The 24,377-nt window shown below is 48.0% G+C and overlaps 1 protein-coding gene across 1 annotated transcript in view; it reads left to right on the plus strand.

Moving 5' to 3' along the window:
• The window catches only part of kiaa1549la (KIAA1549-like a), a 65,903-nt gene that overhangs the window by 27,762 nt on the left and 13,764 nt on the right, over positions 1 to 24,377 (plus strand). Inside the window, 10 exon segments of the mRNA XM_060061549.1 lie at positions 1,661 to 1,883; positions 3,218 to 3,351; positions 5,423 to 5,591; positions 8,168 to 8,227; positions 10,645 to 10,805; positions 12,859 to 13,030; positions 15,052 to 15,161; positions 15,163 to 15,213; positions 15,969 to 16,004; positions 21,813 to 22,000. Coding sequence (XP_059917532.1) covers positions 1,661 to 1,883; positions 3,218 to 3,351; positions 5,423 to 5,591; positions 8,168 to 8,227; positions 10,645 to 10,805; positions 12,859 to 13,030; positions 15,052 to 15,161; positions 15,163 to 15,213; positions 15,969 to 16,004; positions 21,813 to 22,000 — 1,304 coding nt within the window.

The following is a 24,377-nucleotide window of genomic DNA, read 5'->3' on the forward strand; positions in this document are numbered from 1 at the left end:
TCCCTCTCTCTCACTCTCTCTCTCCCCCATTCTCTCTCTCTCTCTCTCTCTCTGTCTCTGTCTCTGTCTCTGTCTCTCTCTTTCTCTCTCACTCTCTCTCTCTCTTTCTCTCTCGCTCGCTCTCTCTCCTTTCCCCCTCTTCTCCCTTCTCTACGGCCGTATATTGGTGAGCAGAAACAGGACAGCTCTCTACCAGAAGGGTGGATGGAACAAAGAGAATGGCCGACAAACAACAGATTCGATTGGCCGCCTCGGCTTACAATAACATTATCTCATGGCAATACGGTGCAACTGTGTGCTTATTGCACTTGTAAGTCAATTGTGCAATTTACATTGACATTAGGTTTACATGATCATGGTCTCATTGTTGGAGAGAACGCATTCACGGTCAACACACATCACACACATGTACAAATTCCCGCAGAGAAAATAAAACACACAGTATGAATAAATGAAAACAAACGAGGTAGCTAGGTTGATGATGTGATTTGATATTTGAAATGCTCTCTTACATTCAAACCAAGCCATTTATGGAAGAAATTCTGACATCATTATGGATGGATGGATGGATGGATGGATGGATGGATGGATGGATGGATGGATGGATGGATGGATGGATGGATGGATGGATGGATGGATAGATATTAGATGGATCGTACGATACCGACAATATATAGATAAATACATAGATGGATAAATAAAGATAAAAATATATATAGAAACATAGATGGACAGATACATAGATCTATCAATACATAGATGGATCGATAAATACATATATATAGATACATAGATATAGCCACATAAATACATAGATAGATGGATAGAAAGCCAGGCAGGGATATTTTTAGTCAAACAGGATAACCGGAGGGAGTTGACAAACACTTCCTCGGTGAAGGAGAGCGGAGGAAGCAGCCCGTAGCAACAGCAGCAACCGCCCCCCAGTGGGATGAACCACGCACACACACACACGCACGCGCAAGCACACACACACACACACACACACGCAAGCACACACACACACCTGCGCCTGCACACACAAACACACAAACACAAGCACACACACACAAGCACACACACACACACACACACACACACGCCTACGCGCACACACAAACACATAAGCACACACACACTCACACAAACACACATGCAGTCACACACGCATGCAAGCGCATGCGCGTGCGCACAAACACACGCACATGGTCACGAACACACGCACACACAAACACACACAGACACAGACACACATACACGCATGCACACACACACACACATAGCACAGGCTACAGACTTCCCTAATACTAGCTTTGACTCTCCACTAATTGTTGGTCTCCCGTTTGGTGCGCACATCACGGGTCAGAATGAGGGGCAGAGCCGCACCTACCCCACTACCAAGGGGGCTTTAAGTCGTGTTTTTTTTATCAATTTATACTTGAAACACATGCATTTATTTTGAGAATACATGATGTGAATAAGAAAAAACGACGCAAACACGTGCGAAAAAAAGAAAGAAAAAAAACGCAGAGAATTTTCTTTCAAACTAAATAAGAATGAAAACAACGTGTACACACCCGGGTGGTTGTAAGACCAAAACCCGAGGTAACTCCAACAACAGCGCCGCCGATCGCAGCCTCTCACGTCTCTCCCTCCGTCTCAGATGGAGCAGGACGCCTGCAGCCCCTACAACGTCACGCTGGCCTACTACGTCACCAGCGGGAAAACCATCTACATCGCCTCGCTGGTGGTGGAGGCCCTGAACGTTTACGGCTTTGACAAGCTGCTGTCGGACATCAGGCAGCACACCCCGTTGGTCAGGGCCGTGCTGGTTCCGGTGGCCACATGGCTGGTGGCCCCAAGTGTACATCTGCAGCTGAAAACAGGTGAGTGACGTGTGAACACGCTGCCCAGGTGCCGGCCTCGGCTGGGGGTCTGCGAGGCCTTTCCTGTCCAAACGTGTCGCCTTGACACGCGAGTTCAAAGACGGACGTAACATCCGGAACACGTTGGTGAAAGGTCACGACCGCAACGACGAAACTGTTAACACAATGGCAAAAAAAAGCTGGAACGATTGGCCGCGAGAACAGGCTCCTGTTAAGCCCTTGTGTCACCTTTAGTTAAGTAACACCATACAAAGTCTAGCCAAAATGTGTTGGGTGTAGCCTACTCTGTGGCCTGTTTCCAGCTCGTACACTCACCTTGGTTTCATGGCACACGGAATAGTTACATCATAATCCGTGTTCTGATGGATAAAGCTAAGCCAGTCCGTCTCTGTGTGCGCATGTGTGTGTGTGTGTGTGTGTGTGTGCGTGTGTGTGTTTGGGAATGTGTGTGATACTAGTGTTGATGTGTGTGGACCATATGGGGGTCATGTATCTCCAGTCTCAGTCCAAATAGTCTCTCCACTGAGGCATCCGGGTCAATCACAACGGGATCACGTGTTGCCCAACATGATGCCACATCGTTGGCGGCAGCACAGGAGCTGAGCTCACCCCGTGCTGCTGTTCAACAGCCCGGTCAACGGTCCTGTCTCTTTGGCATTTAACATTCTAACTTTCAGTCCCGTGTGTGTGCTTAGCTCGACCCAGTCAGATCCGCCCGTCAGAAACAAAGGAAGCGTGTCACGGTGTAAAACCGATTACCGTGGCGATGTTTGACTCGCGTGTGCAGGTTGGATCACCTGGGACAATAGACACCGTCAGGCATAATTCGACCACAGAGAAATCAACGGCCAGGTTTATAAATGAATAGGTTGCTAAAGCCGCGGGTCATTAAGGTGTTTAAATATCCAACTAGTCCTGTGGCAGTTGGACGCTGCTGTTGCTGCCAGGGCTTTGGAGCTTTCCCGTCGCTTTCTGTTTGATCGACGATGGTTTCATTGCTCTGAGCTGTTGCCAACACTGTTGCGAACCGGCTAGGAGTTGTACCGATTGGGCCGATCGATGTTCTCTTTCTGGTTGGTGAGAGAGTGCCGTCAAGGCAAGAGTCTGTGGAGAGACATTGGAAATATCTCAGCTGATGATGAAACAAGATAACGACCACAGCAACAAATCAGAGTGATGATAAAAATAGTTACAAATTATAATACAATTTAACTCACTAGGTGATGATGAACCAGACATTTCTCCAAACGTTTGTCTAGTAGCCTCCACGGTGTCTCCTGCCGCCTCCGGCTGGTGTTCTAAGCCTGTGTCCGTCCCCCCCTGTCCCCGCGCAGTGCTGCGCTTCATCGGCCCCACGGACAACGTCTACTCCTGCAGCTTCGTGCAGCTGCTGGAGCAGCGGCTGGAGAACGCCTTCGACGAGGCCCAGGACAAAGTGCTGGAGACCTACAGCCGGCTCACCGTGGAGGTATGCCCCGTCCTACCGGCCCTCCTCATACCTCATCTGTCCCCCCCTGCTGTCTGTGCTGCTTAGGCCCCGTTCACACGAAGCCGATTTCATGGCGAAACCGCAAAGGTCTTGTACGGTTCGGCCTTCCGTACACACGAAGCCGGCGAATCTGCTGACCGAAACCGCAAACTTCTGAAACCACCCTCGGAGGTGGTTTCAAATCTACCCGGTTTCGTTTTGGATTCGTGTGTACGCCTGAAACCGACTGAAACCGCAAACCATGACGTCATCGGCCCCACCCCTCGACCTCCTAGCCAATAGCTCTTAAGCCCTCGGAGTCTCAGAAATCACATGCGAGCATGCGCATAAGGGCAGCCTTTATGCGCATGCTCGCCTCTTCTTCTTATTTCATTTCTTCTGGATTTCTGTACCAGAAGCAGCGCCCCTTATGGGCCTGGAATGTGTACTACAGCGTTTCTACAGATCTACCCGGTTTCGCTTGGCTTCGTCTTTACGGAGATACTTCGAAACCGGATAGATCGAAACCGTAACGGTTTCGCCCGTTTCGGCTTCGTGTGAACGGGGCCTTAATATCAGAGGGTTATTAGCAGGGGGGGGGGGGGGGGATAGTACTGACCCTGAGGGATAAAGTGTAATGACGTTCCCAGCCGTTCTCCTCTCATCAACGGAACGGGATGCTCAAACTGTGAGGTCTTGGCGAGGGAGGGAGAGACCCACGCCTCTTTTAGGCGTGGGTTTAGCGGAGAGACGGGCGAGTGAGGGCACTTAATGATAGTCAAGACCTCCACATGAATCCTCCTTGCCTTTGCTGTGGCTCATATTGTCATTATTCTTAGTCCCAGCCCCCTGGCGACTGGTGCACAGCTCATAGGGAGGAAGAAAGCCGGAAATCGCAATAGGGAGTTCAAGGATAACGATGCAATTCATGACCCCCTATGGCCTGGATGTAAAGTGCATTAACCATGAATGATGGGTTCGGTGCCTGTATGTGGCCAGCATTCTGGATTTGTAATCGTTCTTCCAGACTTCCTTTTGCATGCTTACTAATGCAGTGCATTGCTGCTTCATAACCTAGAGAGCCTTCCCTCCGATGTATTTATAGTAGCTTCTGTTTAGTCCGCGATGCATCCCTTTGTTACTCTCTCTCTCTCTCTCTCTCTCTCTCTCTCTCTCTCTCTCTCTCTCTGTCTCTGTCTCTGTCTCTGTCTCTCTGTGACTGTCGAGGTTCCTTCATGGCTGGGGGATATATGTGTATTTATATATAATATATTTATATGTTCCACCATGCTGGTAAACTAGGTCTTGACAGGCCTGACAGACACACATATATAGGGTTCATTTATAATGAATCTCCTGAAGTATTCATGCATAGGGATAAATGCGATGAGCGTTTCTCGTATTTCATATCATCCACTTTGTTATGGTGACGCAGACGCACGGTTATCAATAAACCAACATGCGCCTGTTATTTAAATAACAAAACAAAGAACGTCTTTTGAGTATTTCTGGAATTGCAGTGCCGAAATTTGTGTGCGTTCTGCCGGGGGTGTCATGCGGTGGGATGCACATCCGTGTACACACACAAATATTTACACACACGTGCACACACACACACACACAAACGGACACACGTGCATTTGTACACCCGTGTGTGTGTCTACATCTACACAAGTCAAGCATAAACACTGCTTCGGTATTACTATACAGTATTTACTCCCCTAATTTGTCTCTTTGTATATCTGTTGTCTATTTGTCTCTGTGTGTGTGTGTGTGTGTGTGTGTGTGTGTGTGTGTGTGTGTGTGTGTGTGTGTGTGTGTGTGTGTGTGTGTGTGTGGATGTGTTTGCGTGCGTGTGTGTGTGTATGTTTGCGCGTGCGTGTGGCTGTGTGCGTGCGTGTGTGTGTCTGTGTGTGTGTGTGTGTGTGCGTGCATGCGTGTGCCTGTGTGTGTGTGTGTGCGTGCGTGCGTGTGTGTGTGTGTGTCTGTGCGTGCGTGTGTGTTTGTGCGTGTGTGTGTGTGTGCCTGCGTGTGTGTGTGTGCGTGCGTGCGTGCGTGTGCGCCCCTCCAGATCCAGAGTGTGTCCCAGGTCCCGGCCTCCCCCTCCGTGGCGGTGGTGTACGTGGTGCGAAACCAGGACGCCTTGCTCAACGGCACCATCTCCAGCGGCCTCCTCAACCAACTGACCGCAGAGCTGGTGGGCTACTTCCTCTTCTACCCCCCCCTTCTCATTGCCGAGCGTAAGTAGCCCCCCACCCCCCCCCCCCCCCCCCGACAAACCCGGGATTTTGTCAACGATAAAAAATATTAACTTTTATGGTAACTTTCCACATTTAATTCCACGGTCAAAAAAAATCAATGACTGAGGACAAGGGAGGTGGAGGTTACAGGAGACGGGTGACGGAGAGCTGATTGCGCTCCATTGATTCGCTGCTCGGGTCTCCCAGAACGGCATTAGAAATACACGAGACAGGAGGAACCAACCAAGTAACCGCTCTCTGTATTCATTTTAATTCACGAGAGGTCGGAGAAATTATCTACGCCGAGCTCTGATACTGAGCTCTACTGTGAACATATGGGTCTCACATAACGCTGATATCCTTTGCCCGCCATAGAAAAGGATCACTTTTCACCATTGCTTAAAGTTAAGTATTTCTGCATTTCCACTGAATAATGAATGCTTGGACGAATAGAAGATCCTCTACAAAGGATTGGAACGGAGGGTCCAACAGCTCTATAAACTTTAACCTTTTTAAAGGTTAAGTAAACCCCCCGTTTTAGCAGGAGCCCAACAAATGTAAATAATGTGATGGGCAAAAAAAACGAAAGGTTTAGAAAAGACAAGGACATTGGGTGCCAAGGGAGAAAAAGCCAGGGTTGTGGTCAAACATTGTCCAAACCCACTTCACGTTCCTCGAGATAGGGAGCACAGCTAAATATTTGTCAAAAAGCACAAAAGAATCACCCACACTTGGTGAGACCAAAACCGCGCTGTGATTTTTTGGGGTTTACTTACCCTTTAGAAAGTGAATCCATTGACATGCTAATTCTGGGGATGTTGCATCACCACATGTTGACCTGCCCTTTCCGCTTGGACCGCTGCTGGTAGTTGAAGCCACGCACACAGCCCGGTGTGTTGAAGTTCATTCCAGGCCAGTCCATGATTCATGGACGTATGTATGTCAGGTCTGCAGCTTCCCACTCAAACAGCAGAGTTTCGTTTAGCAATGTTTCCCATGAATGATTATGAATACATTTGTAGGGGGTGTTTTTTATTCACAGCTGACGACATTTTAGGTTTGAAATTAAATATATATGTGTACATATATATATATATATATATATATATATAATAATGCTGTCAGTTAAAAGCGTTATTAACGGAGTTAACGCAAACCAATTTTAACAGAGTTAATTTTTTTATCGCGCGATTAACGCAATATATATATATTTTTTGGGCTCAAAACAAAGAAGCAGTAGCCTGACTGCTATTTTTTAAGAGCATTAAAATGAGAAAAATCAATGGGACAAAGAAATCAAGGGATATTTAGCATAGAAAAATCATGAGTTAACTATGACATTAATGTGATTAATCGCGATTAAATATTTTAATCGCTTGACAGCACTAATATATATATATATATATTGTCAGCCAAACCCTAAACTGCTCTTTATTGTCCTGTTTCTGAATTCATTTTAATTTGCTTTGGATTTAAACTGCTGCTAAAGAAAAGCAATGGTAAAATCAAAAACCGGAACCAAACTTTGTTTCATCACAGACGAATACGTTAGCTAGATGAGCTGCACTCACGCATCCTCTACCCCACCTTTAATAGCGCCTCCTTCCAATTGTATAAAACCCAGGAGCTATAAAGCCTCCATCAGCCGAACAGTGCCCTCAGGAAATCTGTTGTCTATGTCCCCTGAACAAACTAATTTTACCCGGGTTGGATTAGATAAGAATCTATTTGTGTTCTCAATAAACCACTGAAGGGTTGGGGGGAGGGAGGGAGGGAGGGAGGGAGGGAGGGGGAGGGTAGGTGAGGGGGTGGATGGGTGAGGACATAGCACACATAATCACCGGACCTCTACATTTGCCCGGACACCTCGGTTTTCCCTGACTCTCTCTCTCTCTCTGGACACCAACCTGTTTTTTTAGACCCCGCTGTAAACAGCTGGCCCTGTGAGGGGTGTAGATGGAGACGCCGTCGTTGCGGCGGTGCAGAGCAGAGCTGAGTGGGTGGTCAACCCACGTCGGGTCGCGGCAGCAGTCAGCTGCTGTGCTTCCCTTTCAGCTCCATTTAATCCAAGCATTTACTGTCAGAATCCCTCAACACGGGCCCAGTCACCACCGTGTCGGGGAGCGGGGAGCGGGGATTAATGGGTTCACGGAATGGTGCTCAAAGAGGACGAAAGCCTTAACTCGCGCTGTTGAGATGTAGCCGACAATTTCTGAATGGATTTGAACATGTTTTTTTTCTTAATGAGTCTGGATTGATTATTATTTAATGATTCTTTGACCCATTGTTGATTTATGTATGTTTATCTATGTTGTTGAAATCAAACACATCTCTCTCTCTCTCTCTCTCTCTCTCTCTCCCGTTCCCTCTCCCTCTCCCTCTCTCCCCCTCCCTCTCTTTCTCCCTCTCTCTCTCTCTCTCCTGTTCCCTATCCCTCCCCCTCTCCCCCTCCCTATCTTTCTCCCTCTCCCTCTCCCTCTCTCCCCCTCTCTCTCCCTCTCCCTCTCCCTCTCTTTCTCTTTCTCTCCCCCTCCCTCTCCCTTTGTCTTTCTCTCCCTCTCTCTCTCTCCATCCAGCCCTAGAATACCACAACCTGAACACGTCCGCGGCGACAAAGAGCTATTGGGTGATCACAGGTAAAAGGACTCCTTATCTTATGTTCTGGTCTATAAACCACAGGAACGAAACCGATGGAAGCTTCATGCACAGCATCCTCGAAGAGACGGGGAGGGGAGATCACATCGACTGAGCCCCCGGTGATGTGTTTGTCACAGCATGCGTGTGTGTGTGTGTGTTTCGCGTGTAGATTCTGCAGATTCTGTGAGTGGTGTCCGTGTGTGTGTGTGTTTGTGTGAGTGTATGTATGTGCAGGTCATGTTTTTGTGTGCTGGTGTGTGTGTGGGAGGTTACTTTGTATTTGTGTGTGTGTGTGTGTGTGTGTGTGTGTGTGTGTGTGTGTGTGTGTGTGGGGGTGTCTGGTGTTTGTGTGCAGATGGTGACTTTGTGTATGTGTGTGTGTGTGTTTGTGGTTGTGCAGGTGGTGTCTTTGTGTGTGTGTGTGTGTGTGTGTGTGTGTGTGTGTGTGTGTGTGTGTGTGTGTGTGTGTGTGTGTGTGTGTGATAAAGGGTAAGGCGGGGGGCACGGGGCGCTGGTGCGTGACCGTCGCTCTACAGCGGCTTCTGAACCGGCGCATTTCAAACAGAATGCCGTTCTCTGATCTCCCCCCAACTCCTTCTCCTTTGCATTTCCCACTGCTGAACTTTCCTCTCCTTCTCTCAATATGTTTAATTATACTAATGGTAACTCTCTTTAAAGGTCCCATGACATGAAAATCTCACTTTATGAGGTTTTCTAACATAAATATGAGTTCCCCTAGCCTGCCTATGGTCCCCCAGTGGCTAAAACTTGCGTTTGGTGTAAAACGAGCACTAGCTGTTCTGCTCGCCTTTGGAAAAAACGGAGGCTCAAGTGCGCTGATTTGGAATGTCTTTATTTAGGACGTCATAAAGCATCTAAGCTCCTCCCCTTACTCTGCCTGGCCCGCCCAGAGACGTGGCCCGCCAATGAGACACGACCGTGCGAGCGCCACATGTGTGTGTGTGTGAATACACACACTGTAACGCAAGTGTTTCTTGTCGGTTCTTTGACGTCTCTTGTATTTCCACAACGAGACTGTCGTGGGGGTTATCTGAGCCATGGTTGAGAAGGAATTGGGGGAAAGGAACTTTGGCTTTGACTGGCTGAAGTACATGAACTGCGACATGCCGCCGGTTGCCGCGAGGCACCATCGCCCGGCAGCGGGCAGCCGGCAGCAGGCAGCGCACGGTTCAGTCGACTTCAGGTTGATGTGAAAGTGGAAGAACCAGAGACGTCGCAGAACCCGACAAAGTCGTTTGTGATTCATAATATCGTCTGGAGGCACACACAGCTTTTGGCCGTGATAATATGTATTATATGATATAGATATCTATGTATTATATGATATTATTTAGATATAGAGCTCCAGGACTGTAACGCTAGTGTTGTACACTTCCTTGTTATTTGGATAACCGTTCTGCTTTTGGTGTTATGGCGCATAACACGTCGGACTCTCGTCTGGTATTTCTACAACGAGACTCGTAGTGAGGGTTATCTCAGCCAAGGTTGAGAATTAATTGGGGGGAAGGAACTTTGGCTTTGACTCCCTCAAGAACATGATCCACGACATGGAGGAGAAAGGGATTGTTGGCGGCGAATGTCTCCCGCTTGAGCCCCGCTGAGGGACCACCGCCAGAGGCGGAGGTCCTTCTGCCCGGCAACGATCCCTTTCTCCTCCTTGTTGCGGTCTACTTCACATTGATGTGGACGTTGAAGAACCAGGAACGTCGGAGAACCCAACACGGTCGTTTGAGATTCATAATATCGGCTCACACAGCTTTTGGCCATGATAATATATATTATATGATATAGATATCTATGTAGGCTATATGATAATATTTAGATATAGAGCTCCAGGACTCCCGTGTGTTCTAGAATATTTACAGAACACGGCTAAAGGCTGTGTGCGCCTCGCCATTGCGATACATCCACTGTAAACAGAGCGCATGGTACCGTGGCTGCAAGCTGCTCAGGGCCACACGCCCACCCTCCTCCTTGACCCGCCTCGCTCCTCCTCATTTGCATTATAGCTACAGACACCAAAACAGCGCATTTGGGGGAAGCTCAATGTGCGACTGGCTCGGAGTGGCTGTAACTCTTCACCACGGCAGAATTTCGGGAACGTCTTTGAATACTGTGTTAGTTGCCCACTAATACCTATATTAAAGAATACATAAAATAGCATGTCATGGGACCTTTAATGTTCCCTTGTATTAATTCTCTCCCTCGCTCTGTCTCCGCCTCTCTCTCTCTCTCTCTCTCTCTGTCTCTGTCTCTGTCTCTCTCTCTCCCTCTGTCTCTCCCTCTGTCTCTCTCTCTCTCTCTCTCTGTCTCTGTCTCTGTCTCTGTCTCTCTCTCTCCCTCTCCCTCTCCCTCTGTCTCTCTGTGTGACTGAACCTCGGTCGCCCCCTCCCAGTGATCCAGGACGTGGACACTGGTTCCCTGGAGACCAGCTACCAGAGCTTCGCCAGCCTGATGGAGCAGCGTCTGGCCGAGCTCTTCCTGGTGGCGGGGCGTCAGGGCGCCCAGGTGGCCCGCGTCCGCAGGGCCTCCAGCGTGGGGGCGTACACCGTACAGGTACTCCGCCCCGGGGGGGCTTCGGTGCGTCGTTGGACACTTTGAGTGTTAAAAGCCCCGCCCTTTTCTAGACACTCAAAGACGCTTTGCAGTGAAGGGGGGGACCTCACTCACCACCACCAGTGTGTAGCCCCCACTTGGGTGATGCAGGGCAGCCAATCGGCGCCAGAACGCTCACCACACACCAGCTTGAGGTGGAGAGGGAGGGAATTAATGAATCAGTCAATTACACAGGAGGATGATTAGGGGCCCAGATTGAATGAGCCTGGTTGGGCCAGGACACCGGGGAAACCCCTACTCTTTGCGATAAGTACCCTGGGATCTTTTATGACCTCAGTGAGTCAGGACCTCGGTCTGACGTCTCCTCCGAAGGACGGAGTAAATGTATTACAAAATATATTGTGAATGTATTGCAAAATATATTGTTAAAATAAATATAATAAATATAGGATTGTAGGAAACAATACGAATGCACACACTTTTACATATCGTTAGCCTCATAGCATGATTGCCATAGTCATCAAAGTTATATTTTGGTCTAAATTGTGTAACCTAACTCTACTCTAACTAATATACTCTAACTCTATGCTACTGAGTCACTGCTTCTCATTGGCTATATCTTAAGCCAATCAGAGTGCTTTTTACATTCCATAACACATTTTTTTACGCTAAATACAAGATAAACCTTACAATATGCCTCGGGCAATTATGCTATGAGGCTAACGATATATGACAATGTAACGATTTGTTCATGACTGAACTGTCTGGACTAACGAGGAGTCAGTATCCCAGGGACTAAAGTGCGCTGTTCTCTCGTGCTGCCGGCCCCTGGTTCTGTCCCTGCTGATCTTTACGGGTGATAGTTGAACACACGCGCGCCGTCTCCGACAGCTGCCCCAACGGCGCCTCTATTTCACAACCGCTTCAGACACTCAAAAGTGGGAGCGTGCGCTGGCGTCTTCAGAGGGTGACGCGCGACCATCTCACACGCACGTCCCGACAAAATGGAATCACTCGACTTGATTAAGCCCCGATGATTTATTCATCCACTTAAAAGAGAAAGAGATGAAGAAATAACCGTTTGATGATGGATGAGGCGAGGCAGACGCTTCCTCTCCCTGGGTTATCCTCCAGTGCATTCCGTCAGCGTAGCGTTCGCTGCGGCGTCCGCGCGCACGTATCAAAGCATCCGCAGGAAACGCAGGATGTGGAACTTGCGAGCGCGTCCCTCGCAGGGACCTTCTTTGTGCCGTCGAACGAGGTTGGCGTGCGTGGATCTATTGCTGAACCCAGTTAGGGGTGGGAATCTCTTGGCACCTCACGATTCGATTCGATTCCGATTCAGAGGTCAACGATTTGATTCTAAAACGATTATTGGTGCATCTCAAAGCATTTATTTTTTTCATGCACATTTTAATGCAGGATTTTAAAAAATATTGATGTACATCTGAATTTTCTACTCAGAGTTTGCTATCACTTCCTACTTTTTTGATGATCATTAAAGAAATCAACAGATTAATTACCTTGTCTAATATTTTATTAGAGATAAAGCTTGCCATAAATACAGCTTGCATTACAACACACTATAGAGGTAGGTAAAAAATAAACAGATTTAGTTTTCCTTTCTTTCTAATCTTTCTTTTCTATGTCATTAAAGAAAAAGCTGCTCTTAGTCAATTATAAGAATAAGAACTTGTTTGTCGTTCTAGTGTCTGGCTGTGAGTTTGCGTGCATGCTAAGCGTAGGCTGAATCGCCATCGCGTCCAGACAAATCAGCTTGGCCAATACACATTGAAGAAAAATTAAATAATTGTAAAACTACTCAAATTATCCCTCTCTGCTGAACAGAATGTTGCAGGAGGCAAACAAATTGAATAAAATATATATCTATATATTTCTTCTTAATTCAGATTATTAACTTATCTGAATCGCGACGGAACCGCTGCACACAGAATCGCGGTGCACCGCAGAATCGACTATGTCTCCCACCCCTAAACCCAGTACATCTCGTCTGACTCTCTCTTCTCACCCCCCCCCCCCCCCCCCGGTCCAGATGGTGAGCATGCGTCGCCTGGCAGGACCCAAGGACCCGGCGGAGATGACCTACTACGCCCAGCTCAACGGAGAGCCCATCCTGGGCACGGCGGCCGCCAAGACCCTGAGCACCCTGGACTCCCAGACCATGGCCCTGACCCTGGGCTACTTCGTACAAGTACAGGCCGAACGTAAGCTGGAGCTGTCTGGCCTTTGGATTCTCTACTCGTTTTTATTAATAATAATAATTATACATTTTATTTGGAGAGCACTTTACATTCGAAAAAATCTCAAAGTGCTACAGAGTTTAAGAGAGAGAGAAAAAAAAAAAAAAAGGGGGTTGTAAACATATAATACATATACGATAAAAGAGAAATTAGCAAAAGGCTTTTTTTAAAAAGATAAGCCTTTTTTTAGTTTAAAAAAAGCAGTAGTCTGTGGGGCCTTCAGGTGGTCAGGGAGGGCGTTCCATAGTCTGGGGGCAGCAGCGGAGAAAGCCCGATCGCCCGCGGTGCGGAGCTTGGTATTAGGTGGTCTGAGGGTGTGTGCTGAGGAGTCGGCTTAGCTCAGGAGGTAGAGCAGTTGTCTTGTAACCGAAAGGTTGCTAGTTTGATCCCCAGCTCCTCCTAGCTAGAGTGTTAGGAGGAGTGTCACTGAGCAAGACACTTAACCCTAACTGCTCCTGACGAGCTGGCTGTCGCCTTGCATGGGTGACTCTGCTGTCGGTGTGTCAATGTGTGTATTGAACGTTGTAAGTCGCTTTGGATAAAAGCCTTTGCTAAATGTCCTAATTGTAAATTGCTGATGCAGAGCGAAGGATGCGTATTTTTGTGTTCTTAAAGGTCATCCATAACGTCCCACACCGTACATGAATCTCCTTAATGTTGCAATGAATACCTTTGTTATTCTAGTACAATTAAGTAAAATAATAGTACAATAATCATAATAAGAATGCATTGGATTTGTGTTTTTGCTTTTCTTAGTGTCTATAGATGCTTCAGAAAAACAAGCAAAAACCATGTGAATATACTGTTGAGTCTTCCCAGTGTTCAGTTGAATTCAATTCAGGGGCTGCCACCTTCTACCATCATTGGACAAGCATGACTTATTGGTCGGATTGGTATTTAGACGTCAAAATAATAAAATCCCTAAAACTGCACCTATATCATGAAATTGCAGGACACTTCACTGCTAGTTAGTTCAGGTCAACATTTCACAGAAAAATAAATAGCCTTCTGTCCCATAGGCAAGATTACAGCCAGAGAGCTAATATAATGCTGAAATAGTCTTGTAGAATGCAATGATGAATTGCATGGGGCTTCAGGGCATATCCATAGTAAGAGCTCGTAGCTTTCACTACCTCTCTCGGGGTGGCTGCAGTCCTTTCAAATCATTTTGGAGGAAAACGGGGAGAGGGATGAAAATTTAATTTGTATTGGAATTTGTTAAGTCCATCTCTTGGGTCTTTTGAGTAGTGGTTTAATCCCAGCAGAGACCTATCGTGCCGGTCGTGATGTTTAAACACAGTCGGGTCCGAGAATACTTTTTTGGTTAGAATTGGGTATCAGACGCACCGGCGTTCAGGTAGAGGTTTTAAAGTATTTGAATAAATGAATGACTAGAGGAGAAGAACCCAGGTGGAAATGTGTGTTCAGCGGGCCGCTGTAGGGGAACAGGAGCAATATAACTCAATTTCCTTTTTTGCATTTCCCCACCGTTCTTTCCTATTTTTCCTCTCCATATTTCAAAAATCCTCTCTCTCTCTCTCTCTCTCTCTCTCTCCTCTCTCTCCCTCTCCTCTCTCTCTCTCTCTCTCTCTCTCCTCTCTCTCTCCTCTCTCTCTCTCTCTCTCTCTCTCCTCTCTCCTCTCTCTCTCCCTCTCTTCTCTCTCTCTCTCTCTCTCTCCTCTCTCTCTCTCTCCTCTCTCTCTCTCTCTCTCTCCTCTCCTCTCTACTCTCTCTCTCTCTCTCTCTCTCTCGAATAAAATACAAAAAACATTTGTTGTCACCAGTTAGTGAGTCAAGTTTATTTGTATTGCGCCTTCCACAGACAAGAAGTCACAACGTGCTTTTATCAACAGTTATACAAATAAAAATTCGGAAACATTATAACAAAAGCAGGTAAGGGCGATTATATAAATGTAATCTCTTTGTGCATGCGTGTGTTTGTGTGTGTGTGTTGCCCCGGTGCATGTGCGTATGTGTGTGTGTAGCTGTAGTGAAGACTCCTCCGGTAACCTGTGGCTGCTGGCCGTTGATGACCCCCGTAGCGCTGCTGTTGGTGGTGTTGGGCATGGTGGCCTTCATCCTCTGCAAGAGGAACCCGGGTCATCTTCAAGACCAGCGCCTTCAGGACCTTCAAGACCCGCTCCAAGGTATCGACCTCCTCCACCTGTTTGGACAAAATGAACGCCCGGGCCTTGTGTTTGACGCACGTCTCATATCACCATCGCTTTTTATCAAACCTATGAGACGTGCGTCAAACACAAGGCCCCGGGCGTTCATTTTTCTTCTTCTCTAACCTCCCGTGATGCGCTGAACTACATGTCCCCAGCATGCACTGTAAACCTTCTGCTACGTGAGGGGCTGTGCGCTCATTTGCCCCTGCACAGATTGAGTTTACCACCCCCTGATCTCTCAGTATATACTATTACAGTATTGCTATGTCTATTACTGTACAACTCTTACTATGACTATGCTATTACCATCAATATGATATTTGTATTATATCATAGTGGGAATAATGACATAAATGTCCGCCACGTTAGAGCCGTTGGTTCCCCCTGCCTGCTCATTGGTCCGTGGTCAGAGGTAACCATGCTTACTGTAATGACCAATCGGGCGTGAGGACAGAAGTGTGTCTCCTGGGCCAAATCAGACAGTTTACTATGAAACAAATAGATTGAATAAAACGGCATAATTGAGGTTAAATCCTGACAAAAAGTTCAGATCAACATGATGTTTCCGGAAAAAACATCCTTGCTTCTTCGCAACACGCGTTGCGTAGCAACCGTTGGTTGTGAAACCCCAGCTAGAGAGGCTAGCTCGGCAGGCTAGCCAGCTACTGCTCCGTTATACCCCACCTTCCCTACTAATCCCCCCCCCCCCCTTCACCTCTCTCCCCGTCTAGACCTCGTATCGAAGGGAAGGCAGTTACCACCATCAGGTACATCAATGGCGTGGTTGGTGTGGTGGTGATGATGTCCCCTGCCGACTGGCCGACTGGCCGACTGCCTGACTGACTTAATTAACCACATGACCCATGAGCTCAACTGACAAACGAATTACACGATGTCTAATGATCCAATGACACGCATGTTAATTTGTGAATGAACACCGTGGGCATATACGGTGCGTCTCACTGTACTGTCAAAGACCAGAGCGGGCACTAGTGAAGGTTTAACCGACGACCTCGAGGACTGACTCACCCGATGACTATGGCGTTGCTTGATATGTGTGTGTGTGTGTGTATTTGTGTGTGTGCAGTGTTTGGGGTTGTCATCAGTCTGGATACTTGGCGGGATTCGCTTCTTTGCTATTTCTGTATGCATGCTGCCGCCGACGTTTTGTGGACACAGCATCGTCCTCGTCCTCATCGGTGAAGAGGGAGAAAAAGGGCGGGAAGAGCGAGGGGAAGGACGCTAGGAGGGGGGGTTATGCCAAATACAAAGTGCTCAAACAGACATTCGATATCGGTAAATAAACAGCGTGCTGTATGTGTATGTTCTGGGTCATCCCTAGCCTGACATCTCCAGACTATGCAAACGCATATTAGTCGCTCTCGGTTTGATTGCAATAGGGTGTTATCAATGGACCAGAATACATCTGTGTGGAACTCTGTCTCCAACGTGAGGGGGGGGCCCGGACACATGCCGGAGCAATATTCATCTGATCCCGGGAAAGAGTGCCGAAGCAGAAGGAGATAACGTCTCTTGGGAACACAGCTAGATATTTTGTTTTTTGCATTCGGTTTGCTTGTTTTCGTGACTTCAGTGGGCACACCACCCCTAGAGATTTGATACAAACTTGTTGAAACAGCTACACCTTCGATGCTGCTGCTAAACAGTGCAGTGTCTGACAACAACAACAAAATACCCGCTAAAGTGGTTTCCCAGCCCAATCCAAGGAGGCCATTTGTAGTGGATGTGACACAAAATGTCACCCGATATGTGGATTTCGTCCCCCTATGCAAAGCCTAGTGTGTGTGTGTGTGTGTGTGTGTGTGTGTGTGTGTGTGTGTGTGTGTGTGTGTGTGTTGTGTCGCTGCAGATAGATTTGGATTATTTACACTGGTGCATAAACACGGTGGAGTGATGAACTTGCGTGGTAGTCAGTTTTTCCTTTTATTGCTCACTGCATGCAAACCCAGACCCCATTCACACACACACACACACACACACACACACACACACCACACACACACACACACTCTCGGCCCGCCAATCTGCTCAGCGGCGTGTGCACATTTTGCTGGGCTACAAAGTTTAGCTTTGACTTGTCAACGTTTATGCTTCCTGTCTTTCGAGGGAGGCGGTATCATATATTAAAGGAGGACTCAACCCCAGCACTCCTCAAACGGCGCCGTGAGGCTTTGTTTACGCTGTTCACGCGCTGATGCATACCCACAGCGTACCGCTAGCTTCTCTGAGAACGGTAGCAGCGACGGCTCCAAGAGGAAATCGGATGAGGAGTAGTTGGAGTGGGCCTAGTAGTGTGTCACACGTAAACTGCAGTTAGCACACGGTGTGCCTTTGTGTGTACGTGTGCTTGTGTGTGTGCATGTGTTTTGAGTCTTCATGAGGGCCTGAGTGGGTGTGCTTTGATCAGTATTCCATGAATACTAATGAAGGGAACTGTTTGAAACCATCAGCTATCATAGACTTCCTCAAGTTGATCTCTGCGCGCGCGTGTGTGTGTGTGTGTGTGTGTGTGTGTGTGTGTGTGTGTGTGTGTGTGTGTGTGTGTGTGTGTGTGTGTGTGTGTGTGTGTGTGTGTGTGTGTGTGTGTGTGTGTGTGTGTGTGTGTGTGTGTGTGTGTGTGTGGTGAGTTTCAGTGTTCTGCTTATCTACTAGTGACAGCCTACGGGTCATCAGGCAGGACAGCCTAAAGCTGCAGATCAATGCGGAGGTTTATCGTAGGTCTGCATGTGTGTGTTCAGGCAGGAGGGGGTCCGGCTCTCTGCAGACCCCCTGGCCCACTGGGAGGGGGGGGTGCATCTCCTGTGATTAATCCGATTTTTTGGCCTTCATCATAAATCGATGTGATACGAAATCCATGACTGTGCTGCGTGCGTGAAGATGAGGAGATGAGGGACATGAGGATGAATCGCTCAGCGAGCGCCTGAAGCCAGAAGCACGCAAACACGTCGGGAGTGCTGTACGAAGCAGGGGCAATCGGCACACCCTGACGCACAGACACACACACACACACACGCACACACGCACACGCACATGCACGCAAACACGGATGCATGCAAACACACACACACACACACACACACACACCCCTTCTAACCCCCCAGCTGTCCTCCTAGGACAGAAGTGTGTGGAATGCTGCTGCTGCTGCTGTCCTCGAGATCCACTAGCACTGAATATGTAATCAATACGACCCCAGGGGAGCCAGGCACACACACACACACACAGACACACAGACACACACACGGACACACACAGACACACACACCAGACACACAGACACACACACACACACACACACACACACACACACACACACACACACACACACACACACACACACACACACCACACACACACACACACCACACACACACACACACACACACCACACACACACACACGGTCCATCTGCTGTCCCTCACCAAGTGCTGCTGCTGTGCTAGGGCGTTAAAAATGAGACCAGCAGCGCTGAGGCTACGGACTGCACACAAGTCGGATAGAAAAATAATTAATAAATAAAATAAGGACAGCAGTGTAATTTGCTTCGGAATCGCCTGCCATCTCTCCACTGCCAATGTGTGTGTCTCTCTCTCCCTCTCGCCCTCTCTCTCTCTCGCCCTCTCTCTCTCTCGCCCTCTCGCCCTCTCGCCCTCTCTCTCTCTTGCCCTCTCTCTCTCGCCCTCTCCATCTCCCCCTCCTCTTCCTCTCTCCCCATCGCTCATTCACTCCATCAGGGTATGAGATGAGTCCCTGACCACGGCCCTCCATCTGTCTCCTGACAGGGGGATGGATACATTCCCCCCCCCCCCCCCCCGCGTGTCTTCATCATCTAGCCAGAGCCCTTCAGCAGGGGCGAAAGACGGCCATTTATGAGAGAGAGAGGGAGAGGGAGAGGGAGAGGGGGAGAGGGAGAGCACATCCTTGTGAGGCAGGGGAAAAGGATTTTATGAGAAAAGAAAAGTGAGAAAGCTGGATAGAAAACGGGGGAGAAATGTAAGCAAGGGCGAGAGGGACGGACAAAAAGGATGATTGGTTGGGGAATTAATCTTGCTTGACAATCACGTGTGTGTGAAATGCAACACATCTCAATAACAGAGAAACCTTTTGAGGGAGGCGGAGAGCAGGAGAAAACGTTACGTTGTTCAGCTTTGAAAACGAAAAATCGTACCTGCTGCACCTTTTTAAGCCAATGGTTGAAAATGAAAGCCCAAAGCCTTTGTGAAGGAATGTCGCAGTCTGCTTTGTTTCAAGGTAAATGTCGTCACCCTTTGGTTGATCAATGTGGTCGGGGCCCAGCTCGGGGTCACCTAGGCAGGACCCCCAGTGTAACGACGGGAAGGGACGATCGTGTCGAGCCCTTTTTAAATGGGAGGTCCAACGTTGTCACCCCTCCTCGTGTAACGTTCACACCTCAATGCTCCATAATATCTAATGCCTTTTAGACGCTGGCTATATTTAGACCGGCACATAACACTCAGTAACCCCCCCACCCTTCATCATGCTCAGCCCGGTCCCCCCCCTCCACCGACACACACACACACACACACACACACACCCCTCTTCTCCAAACGTTCACTAACACTAACACATGCACGTAACGCACGTGTGCACACGCACACACACACAAAACCTGTGAACACCATATGCAATCAATGTCGCCCTCCTCCATTCATTTCTACCAGGATAGGGTCTGAACTGTCACTGTACATTATGTCCGTCAGTAGAGACACACATTGTACACAAACACATACGCAACCGTGCACACACACACACACTCATATATTTACACGCATGCGCATGTATGAACCAGAGCTGAAGGCTAAGTGTATGCCAGGGGAACAATAATGTAGTGTGTGTGTGTGTGTGTGTGTGTGTGTGTGTGTGTGTGTGTGTGTGTGTGTGTGTGTGTGTGTGTGTGTGTGCGCGTGCGCGTGCACGTGCACGTGCTCTCTCCGCGCCACGTAGCCCTTAGGCGGCATTAAGAAAGCGCAGACGGAGATAGTTGAATGGTTGACTTATAAATGTTTAACTCTCGTTAACGCCGACATATCTTCGCACGCACACACTGGGAATTTAACAATGCGTCATCGGATGTTTCCCAACGCCTTTTATGGAGAGATCCAATGTAGAGAAATCTGGGTTTCTTCCTACAATTTGTTGTGTAACTTTCATCCCCCCCCCCCCCCCTCCTTCCCCTGCTGGCCTTCTCTTTCTCACTCCGCTTCATCTGGATGTGTAGTGAAGATAATTTAGCAACACATTGTAACAGACTGTGGCCTTGGACGATTCGGTACGTGCCGCATTGTTTGACGCCCCTGAAATGATTTCTTTATTCATGTCTAATACCCCTGACTCTGTGTGCTGTGTTTGCAGACTGATAAGGTCGTCTTATTATCGTTATCTATTCACAAGGCACGTTTCTCTTAGTATGGCATTCGGCCATGTTGTGTACACCAAGATAAGCCCGTCCGGATGATGGGAGGCAATTTCGGCTTTGGAGTCCCTTTGAAACTCTCAAAGCTGTGGAAATGATTATTGGGGATGACCGACCATTCCGCTGTCAAAACAGTCCCTAATCACTATTCACTATATCCGCCCCAATTCCCCAAGTAGTAGTGGAAAGTGATTTGGACTTTTCCCTCTACAGATATCAAAGCATGATGGCAAAGAAAATAAAAAGCCTTTTCATGTACTGCGGTGTTCAAACCGAAAAGCACTCTCATGGTGTGGAACCACACACACACACACACACACACACACACACACACACACACACACACACACACACACACACACACACACACACACACACACCACACACACACCACACACACACACACACACACACACACCACACACACACACACGGGCCCTTGTGTTCTGTTTGCCGTCTCCCTTGCTTGTGAGCCACTCTACGCAGTAGAAAAGTGCCAACATCCAGGGGGAAAGGCCCCTCTGTGTTCCTCAGCGTTGCGATTGTTTTGCCTTCATATTTAATTGATCTATATACAAGAGGGCTCCAGGGAAAAAATAAAATCCATATCATTTGTTTGGTGAAATGGGGACTTACTAAAGTGAGAGAGATGCTGAGCTTTTCTGCCGACAATTAATTTCAATTTTGTGCCTTGGCAGAAATGTTGTCTCTTCTTGTCAGCCTCGATCATTCTGTGTTAAGCTAACAAAGAGCCGTTATTGCTATGCCATTGTAATTCCATGCGCAGCTGACCTCTTCACAACAGCAACATTTGTATTGCGGCTGCATGCCAGTGTTTCGTCGATTCGTTTCAATATTAGTCCATGCAGCGTTTGCTTTTCTCATCAACGATGCAAAGAATGTGCTGATGTATTGTTGCTATTTGTGGGTTCATGTCATGGCATGTGAACATCTGTTGAACTACATCCTCTGGAAATGCATTCTGAAGAATCCTAAGTGAGGTACACCTGCGTGTGTCACTGGGTGGATGTTTGAGATGTTTGATGTCTCAAAGCCGTTGAGGCGTCAATCCGTGATGTGTGAAGTGACCTCTGACCCCTTGAATGTGTTCTGACTCTTACAGCCAGTCCAAGGCTTTGACTACGCCAAGAAGCACATTGGTCGACCAGGGGATGAAACCACCTCTGTTACCAAGGAAACGCTGTTGCTGGCCCTCCCGGCGCGGGATGCTCCACTGTCATTGGAGAGGAAGGCCTACCAGGATGGGACAGCCAATAAGAGGCCTTCGTCCACTGACATGCACAAAGGAGGGTAGGGCTGATCAGTGTTTATCTGTGTTGCTTATTTGTGTGTATATATATATATATATATATATATATATATAAAGGTTCTGTTATACATATTTATGGTATCTGAAATCGTATATATTGATCAGTGTTTATCTGTGTTGCATATTTAAGTAGACTTATATTCTGATTGGTATTTTTTTTATTTGAACTTGTATTTGTTATATAATAATATATATATATATCTATATCTATATATATATATATATATATATATATATATGGCTCTGAAAGGTTCTGTTGTACATAACTATGGTCTCTGAAATCTTATATGTTCTACCTATCTCTGGAATCTTCTGTGTTCTACATATCAATTGTTTTCTGAAATCCTCTATGTTCTACATATCTACGTTCTCTGAAAGGCTTGCGCTGTTGAGCTAGCAAGTGAAACCATAGTCGTGGATTCCGCGAGCAGCTGTCAAAACTCATTCAACAAGATCGGAACGCAAAACTGGGCTTTGTTTCTGCTACTCGTGTTTGACATCAGCACACATAGAGTGATCCAAACACTTGAGTATCTGACAACTCGTCGTGGACCTTTCCAAGTCTGCGGTCGAATCGCTGCTGTGAAAGTGACATGGACGAAGTTCTAGTACTAACGCCTCGTGCCCACTACCTCCGTCCGTTGACTGATCCCCATTGACTTTGAATGGGGACGGACGCGCAATGCATTGTGGATCCATGCGCTCCGTTGGAGCCTTCGGCTCTGTCAAACTTTTCGGCAGCGACGGATCCGTCATCCAATCAGATCACGTGTGTAAATTTAAGCACTGTGACACTACTCGGGCTCTGACGACCCTGGAAACCTCCCCCATCCGTCAGCCACGCCTTCCCACGTCCGTTGACTGACGGTGCAGTGGGCACGAAGCGTTAGGGCTTGTTCACACTACCTCCGTCCGCCGACGGATCTCATTGACTTTGCATGGGGCGCTCGCAAAATGCATTGTGGGTCCGTGGCCTGCGTCAAAAAGTTGAGGAATGTTCTACTTTTCCTGACAGCGCCGGATCCGTCGGCCAATCAGATTGCGGTTATGCAAATACACTCCACACGTTTCCCTGGATCCATTTTGCAATAACAAGCAGGAAGTAGCAGGAAATATCCGGCCGTTATATATTTTTAAAGAAATGTGGAATATAGGATTGTTTTTAGTCACCTGTTGTTGCTTGTGTCCTCTTTTGTATCAATATCCACACATCGGCTTTGTAGAGAGAGGCGATTTGATTGGCTGCAGTATGCGTCTACAAAGACAAGTCCCCTATACGTCCGATATGCCCTCGGCCACGACCCGACGGACGCATGTAGTGTGAACAAGGCGTTAAGGCTTAGTTACGGTTCCACGTTGACGCCACACAAGGGGGTTTCCGGACCCATTACGTCCTTGCAGACCCTCCTTGCGTCCACCGCATGGACCTGAAGTGCGCCTCCCAAAAGTATAACCTTCGTCGAAGCGGCGCTGCAGCAACGGCTGTGATTGGTCCGCTAACGTTAACCCAACGTAATCCGACGCAGAACCAAAGCAGGTTTACAACTGCGTCGAAGCGCCCGCATGGTCATTGCGTTGCGTCAACGGGGAACCATAACGAAGCCTTTACCTACTGCCTGGCATGAGATCACACAAGCAACGCGCCGACCCCTAGCGCCAGGCGCGTTACCCTACATGCCCACTACCTCCGTCAGTCAACGGACGTGGGAAGGCGTGGCTGACGGATGGGGGAGTAGTCTTTGCAGAGGCATCCGTCAGCCAATCAAATCGCTTCGCCGGGTTCTTCCCGCTTCTTCCTGCTTGTTGCGATGCAAGATGACCCGCTTTCCCCGCTTTCCAGTATCGTCAGAGCCCGAGTCGCGTCACAGTGCTTAAATTTGCATACGTGATCTGATTGGATGACGGATCAGTCGCTGCCGAAAAGTTGAACATTTTTCAACTTCTTGACTGAGCCGAAGGCTCCAACGGAACGGACGGATCCACAATGCATTGCGCGTCCGTCCCCATTCAAAGTCAATGGGGATCAGTCAACGGACGGAGGTAGTGGGCACGGGGCGTTAGGCTAACTGGCATGCACTGTATTTGTGTTGTGTTTGTCCCATTCGATTAGCTAAGAAGCTATCAGTCAGCCGGTATAATAACGATGCACTTGTTCTGGTGAACGGGTGGAATTGTAATAGGTTGGTGTTGGAGGAGCGAATGGGAATACGTGCATTAAACAGGAGTGCACTTTAGTTTATAGCTCTTCGATGTTCACCCCTGGCCCATTTTCAGATCATTTCCAGAGCCTGTTGTCAGTTTCCAATGAATAGTGATGACCAGAGGCCAGCAATCAGCAGAATAGAAAAGTAAATAAGG

Source organism: Gadus macrocephalus, chromosome 9 (genome assembly GCF_031168955.1).
Source record: "Gadus macrocephalus chromosome 9, ASM3116895v1".
Taxonomy (NCBI): domain Eukaryota; kingdom Metazoa; phylum Chordata; class Actinopteri; order Gadiformes; family Gadidae; genus Gadus; species Gadus macrocephalus.